Source organism: Nicotiana tabacum, chromosome 16, assembly GCF_000715075.1.
Source record: "Nicotiana tabacum cultivar K326 chromosome 16, ASM71507v2, whole genome shotgun sequence".
Lineage (NCBI taxonomy): Eukaryota > Viridiplantae > Streptophyta > Magnoliopsida > Solanales > Solanaceae > Nicotiana > Nicotiana tabacum.
In genome coordinates, this window is record NC_134095.1 from 48508321 (window position 1) to 48516574 (window position 8254).

Sequence of the window (8254 nt, forward strand, 5' to 3'; positions counted from 1 at the left end):
TCTGAGGATTCTCTAGGTAGCTACCGGCGTTCATAGCCCAGAGCTTCTTCCCTATCTTATGTCTCCTTATTTTAGTTTTGTATTGAACTCTGTAGACTTATCTTGATTATTCTGGATTTTTAGATGCTCATGACTAGTGACACCCCAGTATCGGGCTGTGTTGGTTTTGTATTTTCGCAAAATTGTATTATTCACCGTATTTTGGGGTTTTATTATATTAAATGGCTTAAATTCTTATTATTAATTGTTTAAAACTGAAATGGGAAAGAGTCGGTTGGCTTTGTCTTCACGAGAGGCACCATTACGACCGGGTCCGGGTTTAGGGTCATGCCAGGTTGGTGAATCATCGGTGCATGTCTTTGGCAGGCGTCGCATCTTTCTACAAAGTCATTCGTATCTTTCTCAATTTTGATCCAATAATACCCGACCCTGATTAATTTCTGAACCAAAGATTCAACCTCCGAATGGTTTCCGCAAGTGCCTTCGTGAACTTCTCTCAAGGCATATTCGGTATCCCCTGACCCCAAGCATATAGCCAGTGGGCCGTCAAATGTCCTCTCGAACAAAGTCCCTTTGGATAGCTAAACCTGGCGGCCTTCGTATGCAGAGCTCTCGATTTTTTAGGGTCCGAGGGCAATTTCCCTATATTTAAGAAATCTATGTACTTGTTCCTCCAATCCCAGGTTAAACTTGTTGAGTTCACTTCGGCATGGCCTTCTTCTACCACTAATTTTATAAGTTGTACGACTATTCCTAAACTAAATTCATCATCATCAACCGATGATCCCAAGTTATCTAGAGCAACAGCCTCGCTATTTTAATCTCGGGGTACATGTTGTAGGTTCCATTGCTTTAATTGATGCAGCATTATCTGCAACTTGTCTAAATGCCTTCGCATTCATTCCTCTTTTACTTTGAATGCCCCGTTAAATTGATTTACCAAAAGGAGTGAATCACACTTAGCTTCGACCACCTTGACCTCAAGGCTTTTAGCCAATTCGAGACCTGAAATCATGGCCTTATACTCGGCCTCGTTGTTAGTCAATTTCATAATTGTAATAGATTGCCTAACAATGTTACTTGTAGGTGGCTTCAGGATGATGCCAAGCCCGGACTCTTTTGCGCTCGAAGCACCATCCATAAAAAGGTTCCAAAATCTTGAGGTAATCCTCGAGGTTAACAATAATTTCCTTTAGACATCGGGTATTAAGGTTGGCATAAAATCGGCCACGAAATCTGCCAAAATTTATGATTTGATGGTAGTTCAGGGTCGATACTCGATATCGTACCTGCTAATTTTGACTGCCATTTAGCCAACTAGACCGAGAGCTCGAGTTTGCGCATGATGTTCCTTAGTGGTTAGGAGGTTACGACACATATGGGGTGGCATTGGAAGTATGGTTTTAACTTTTTGGAGGAGCTTAGCAAAGCGAGCGCCAATTTTTCCTGGTGAGGATATATTATTTTTGCCTCGCCTAGAGTTCTACTAACATAGTAAATAGGAAATTGCGTATCTTCCTCTTCCCGTACCAAGACTCCACTTACTTCCACGTCGGATACCGCCAAGTAAAGGTACAGCTGCTCATCCGCCTTCGAAGTATGGAGCAGAGGTGGACTTGAAAGGTAATGTTTGAGTTCTTCCAAAGCTTGTTGGCAATCCGGGGTCCAAGAAAAGTTATTCTTCTTCTTCAATAGAGAGAAGAACCGATGGCTTTTATTTGAGGACATCGATATGAACCGGCCCAGTGCTGCTATACACCTGGTTAGCCTCTGAACGGCCTTGACACTGTCCACCACGGTGATGTCTTCTATAGCTTTGATTTTTATCAGGATTGATCTTGATCCCTCGGTTAGACATCATGATCCCGAGGAATTTTCTGGATCCGACCCTGAATGCGCACTTTTCGGGTTCAGCTTCATATTGTATCTTTTTAATAGGTCGAAGGTTTCGTGCAAATATTTCAAATGGTCCTCTGCTAGTAGGTATTTGACTAACATGTCGTCAATATAAACCTCCATTGATTTTCCTATCTGTTCTTTGAACGTCTGGTTTACTAGGTGTTGATAAGTGGCTCCGGCGTTGTTTAACATGAATGGCATTACATTATAGCAACATGTGCTGAATTTAGTGATAAAAGAAGTCCTTTCTTGATAGCTCGGGTCCATCCAGATTTGGTTTTATCTGGAATAGGCATCGAGAAAGCTGAGTATCTCGTGCATGGGCATCGCATCGATCATGCGATCGATGTTAGGCAAAGAAAAAGACTACTTAGGGCATGCCTTGTTCAGGTATTTGAAATCTACCCACATTCTTAATTTATTTCCCTTTATAGGCATTACCACTATGTTAATTATCCAATCAGGGTATTTAACTTCCCAAATGGAAACTATTTTAAGGAATTTAGATACCTTGTCTTTGATGAATGCATGCTTGACTTCAGACTAAGGCCTCCTCTTCATTTGGTTGGGTGGAACTTCAGATCCAAACTCAGTTTATGAGTGGTTACCTCTGTCGGAATCCCTGTCATATCGATATGGGACCAAGCGAAACAAGATAGGTTAGTTTTAAGGAAACTAATGAGTTCTTTCTTGAGCTCAAGGGTTAACCCCATGCCCAAGTATACCTTTCGATTTGGTAGGTGTTCGGTTAATATAACTTGATCTAGCTCCTTGACCGTTGATTTGGGGGCATCAGTATCATCAGGAGCTATGAATGATCTCGAAATTCTGTAATCATCTTCTTCATCGACTCCTCGCCCTTACGATCTTATCGGGACCGGCATCGGTGATTGCTATTTAACTTTGGCCTTTTTGGTCGGGCTCCACGCTTTTTAATGTCGAAACAGCGGGTATCGGGAGCACTTCATCGACTTCAAATATCTCTTTTATAGCCGGCTGCTCTCTATATACTGTCTTGATCCCTCCCGATGTAAGGAACTTCAATGCTTGTGCAAGGTCGAAGGTACCACCCTCATATTGTGAACCCATGGTCTTTCGAATAGAGCGTTATATCTCATATCTCCTTCAATCACATAGAACTTTGTTTCCTAGATGGTCCTGACGGTGTTCACCAGTAGGGTTATCTCCCCTCTAGTGGTTTCACATGCCATGTTAAATCCGTTCAACATCCGAACTGACGACACTATTTGGTTGTAAACCCAGCTTCTCTACGACCCTCGATCTAATGATATTGGCCAAGCTACCTAGATCAATCAACACACGCTTAACTCGAGATTTATTTATAAGTACAGATATTACCAGCGCATCATTATGCAGTTGTACGATGCCTTCGACATCCTCATCGTTCAACGAAATAGTTCCCTCTGGGATATAATCTCGGGTTCGTTTTTCCTTTATGATGGACACTTTAGTGCGCTTTATCATTGGTCCCTAGGGGACATCAACCCCTCCAATGATCGGGTTGATGACGTGATTAGGTTCTTCTTGTTCGGTCTGTTTGTTGGAATCCCTGTTCCTGGAGTGACTTTTGGTTCGATCACTCAGAAATTCTCGAAGATGCTCGTTATTAAATAATCGGGCAACTTCTTTTCTTAATTGTCGATAGTCCTCGGTCCTATGGCCATGAGTGCCATGATACTTAGACATCAAGTTAGGGTCTCTCTAGGTAGGGACAGACTGCAATGGTCGAGGCCACTTAGTATCCTTGATGCGCCCGATGGCAGATACGATGCTGGAAGCATCAATATTGAAATTATATTCCGATAACTTTGGTGCCTCCCTGGCCCTGAGTGGCCTATCGAAACCATTTTTGCTCATCAGCCCCCAGCTATTGTGTCCTCAATCGCTCCTCTTCTTGTTCCTCGTAGAGTGACGCCCAGATCTGTTACCCCTTCAATCTTCGTTATTTGGTTGGTACTGATCTCTGCTCGGTTAGGCTCATGATCGACGACTTTCCTAGACCTGTTGTTCGCTCTGATGGGATAAACAGATCTAGAGGGGGCCCCGAGCTGATTGTCCTTGACTTTGATTTTTGACGGGTACTTGTTGTGGACGTCGTCCCAAGTTACCGTCGGGTACTCTACCAAATTTTGTTTTAGCTGCTGTGAAGCCAAGGAGCTTCGGTAGTTAAGTCCTTGAGTGAATGCCTGAACTGCCCAATCAGCTGCAATCGGAGGTAAGTCCATCTGTTCCATTTGGAACCTTGATACGAACTCCCAGAGCATTTCGTTGTCTCTTTGATTTACCTTGAAAAGATCCGATTTTCTGGTGTCGACCTTGATGGTCCTGGCATGCACTTTCACAAAAGCATCTGCAAGCATAGCAAACGAGCCAATAGAATTTGGGGGTAAGTTGTGATACCATATCATTGCTCCTTTTGACAGAGTTTCTCCGAATTTCTTTAGCAAAACAGACTCGATTTCGTCATCTTCCAAGTCGTTCCCCATGATGGAACACGTTGGCGAGGTCACATGCTCATCTGGATCCGTAGATCCATTATATTTCGGAATATCGGGCATACAAAACTTCTTCGGAATTGGCTTTGGTGTCGCGCTCGAAGGAAAAGGCTTTTGGACAAACTTCTTGGAGTCTAGAACTTTCAAAAATGGATAACAGTTGAATTTATACATGGTTTTAAGGATAGATGGATTGATTCAATATCAGCGATCAATAACGTTAGATACAAGGTAAAATAAATAACCAAACGAGTTGTGAGGTTAGGTCCGGGCTCGGGACTGAGTTTAACAATTGTGGTGCCCTCGATTCGGAGCCAAATATATATGAAGAGCAATGAACAAAATAAGAATCTTTGAATAGCTTAGAAGCAGAGAAAACAAGTGTATATTGCCTTAATAGGCGTGTTACAATGTGTTTCTTGAATAAAAATCACTCCCTTTATATAGTAGGAGAGTTTCATCCCTAGTATAACTCTAAGAAAGGTAAAAAATCTTCTTTTTCGTTAATCACTAATCTACTGCCGATACGAGCCGAAATCCACGCCGTGATATTCGGTTAAGCTCGGATGTCACGACCCTTCGTTAGTCGTTTGCAATAGTTTGGTAATGATTTCCGAGGTCTTAGAGCTCGAACCGGATTCGGGGGCGTCGTCTCGATGGCTCCGGTGGTAAGCGCTTCGCTCGGGCCGTAGTACGAGAGGTTCCTAGCTCCGATTCGATGTAGTTATGTCCTTGCTTCTTTTGCCCCTCCGGAAAATCGGGGTGCTCATTAGCCCCAGTTTTACCCGTATACAATGTATACATACCTTAATTTTTGAGTTGATCGTGGTAATTAATTAGTACAGTTTGATGTAAACATTATTGCACGAAAAAGAATTATATCCAAAATAGACCATTAATCTTTCCAGAGTTAAAAGAATGACAAAGATATATCCAAAATAGACCATTAATCTGTAATATATATACACGTTATACATAGTCGATTTTTCCTTAATAAAATACAGTTCTGATAGTTTCTTCAGAATCCTACGATATCAGCGTCAACGACAAAAAAATCAGTGTAACCCCATATATGGAGTCTGGGAATGGTAATGTGTACGAAAATTTTACCTATACCTTATAAAGATAGAGAGACTGTTTCCGATAAACCCTCGGCTCAAGGAACAGTGGAGATAAGGCAACAAGTGAAAAAGTAAATACAAGAATTAAGACATGCACTAATATTGATATAGCTACATAATGGAGCAAGCATTTGGATTTTCATCACTAAACATGAGAGTATATTGTTCTTCCACTGGATTTAAGTGAGCAATAGCTGGATCATTAGTGGCTCTAACAAAATTGGGAGGAGCCTTCTTGTCATAAACCCCAGCTACATAAGGATGTGCCACCATACTATATGGCACATATGGCCACAGTTCACACTTCTTTCCAGTAGCTTGTGCTGCTTTCAACACTTTCTTAGGTTCCACAAATCCTGTTACTGTTGCTTTCTGTAGCTTTAAATCCACATCCACTGATTTTGCGCCTATCCATGTCAACAAAACCGCATTAATTTACATCTTTTAAAAGAGTTAGATAGAATAGATAAGTCACATTGTTTTTTTATGTGATAAATATTTTCTTTTGATACTGTTCGGAACATTGACAACCTCCTTATATTCTAAAGGATTTAAGTTATATATTCTAAAGATCTGTTTTACCCTATCAGGAAATTATATGTGATAGCAGATCGAGTAGTTACGTTACTGTTGTTATAAAGATACCAAATAATGTTTATCAGGAAATTTATCTCTAATTATCATATAACTGGCTGATTATACAAATACTTTTTGCACGATTCACAAACCGTGCGTAGAGCTTAAATTCTATTTAAAGACTCTTTAATTTAATATTTTCTTTTAACTTTTAATAGCATACTCTTATAAAATTAACATAGCATGTTAGTAAAAATAATTCTTTTCTCTGCATTTCGTTCATATAAAATAAAATAGGTAGAGAGATGAGAGGAAGTAGATAAAGAAATTCTTTTGAAAATTGCAGTACCTTTTACTCGGGAGAGAGCGTTCTTGACTTTACGAGCACAACCTTCACAGTCCATTCTAATCTTGACAGCAACAGTAGTGATCTGCTTCTTTTTCTTGTGTTTCTTAACGCTGCTAAGTACTTCTGATAAGTATTCCAACGTCCCTGCAACTCCCATTTTGGCCTTAACTAAGAAAAGATATATGAGAAAGGATAAAGTTTATAACTTTCAGGTGGATTGCAAGAAAAGATGGTACCCTAATTATTTTGTTTGAGAAGTATATGAAGAGAAGACAAGGTGATAGGTGACAAGATGAAAGAGCGTTTAGTTCTTTGTCTTTAAATGTTGGTGAATGATTTGGAAGTTGAAACCGGTTACAAGTGTTATATATAGAGAGTATGGGGAAATTAAAGAATAAATATCAAGAAATAAAATATAAAAAATTGCTAACAAATTATTTGTAGGAGTAGTGGGGTCACCCAGAAACTGCAAGAAGCTTCTGTTTTTCACTTAAAGGATATTGTTTATAGACCACAAATGTACTTTTAATGGGTGGCCTCTTAATCAGTGTAAGATCTTGTTGCTTGATTTCATGAATGACAACATTATTTAATACTCCCCCCATGATGGGGTGTTGTCTTTGGTTGAAAGTTAGAAACATTTAGTCCTCAAGCTTTATGCTACTAGAAATTCGGTCAAAATTGATCACGATCGACCGACGGTTGGTCAAAATATCCGCCGAAAAATTGATCGAAGTCGGTCGATTTTTAAAAATATTTTATTTTTAAATTTTTTTTACGAAATCGAACGGCTTTAGTCGGTTTTTTTTTTCACAAAAATACGGAAAATTATTTTTGCGTCCCACGAAATTTATTATTCAAAAAACCGACCAACTTTGATTGGTTTTTCATTTAAAATAAATTAAAATTATTATTTAAAAAACTGATCAAAATCAGTCGGTTATTTCGGCCAGTCATTTTAAAAACCGACCGATTTTGGTCGATAATTTTATTTTTTAATAAAACCGACCGATATCGGTCAGTTATTTTCGCGTGAAAATGCAATTAAAGAGCATAAATAAAATAAAAGACAGTCTTAAAACAAAATACATCAATATTCTAGTAGTAGAATAATATCTTGCCACAGTACAAGACCCCGGTTTGATTCCCAAATGGTGCATTTTTTAGTTACATAATTAAAAATAGTGATCGACTTCGATCGATTTTTCGAAACAAATTTCTAAAATGTCGGTTTTCTCCCTTTTTTTAGTAGTGCTATCCCATTTTATGTGATGCTTTTTGATTAGTACATAACTAAGAAAAAAAGAATTTACTTTAAATTATCATGCTAAATAACTCATAGATATTTGTGTAGTTATAAATCACCATAATAATAATAAAATAAAAAGGTCAAAGTTAAAATTAATTCTTGAATTTGAAAATTTTCATTCTTTTTGAGACGGAATAAAAAAGAAAATACATCACATAAATTGAGAAAGGGAGTATATAATAGGAGCAGTCAATTTGTTGCTAAAGATGTAGAAAGCATAGTTGCCATTAAGGATGTACAAAGGAAACCCACAAAGTGCACCAACCCGATAATCCGAATCAAACCGAGAAAAAAACCCGACTATAGTTTGGTTTGATTTGGTTTGGTGTTGCAAAAAAAACCCGACCATAATTGATTTGGTTTAGTTTTAACTAAAGAAAGTCAAACCGAAACTAAACCCACCTGGCATTACATATATAAAATTTTTAGATATATTTAATATATAAATATACTTATTATGATATAATTTATAAATATTTCTTAA

At 38.6% G+C, this 8254-nt stretch overlaps 1 protein-coding gene across 1 annotated transcript; it reads right to left on the reverse strand.

Moving 5' to 3' along the window:
* Window positions 1-5614: 5614 nt before the first annotated feature.
* On the reverse strand, window positions 5615-6800 carry LOC107787955 (heavy metal-associated isoprenylated plant protein 24). The gene is made up of 2 exons (XM_016609581.2): window positions 6462-6800; window positions 5615-5943 (listed from the first exon to the last, which is right to left on the reverse strand). The coding sequence occupies exons 1-2, from the start codon at window positions 6616-6618 to the stop codon at window positions 5648-5650; spliced, it is 453 nt and encodes a 150-aa protein (XP_016465067.1). The 5' UTR covers window positions 6619-6800; the 3' UTR covers window positions 5615-5647.
* Between the last annotated feature and the right edge of the window lie 1454 nt (window positions 6801-8254).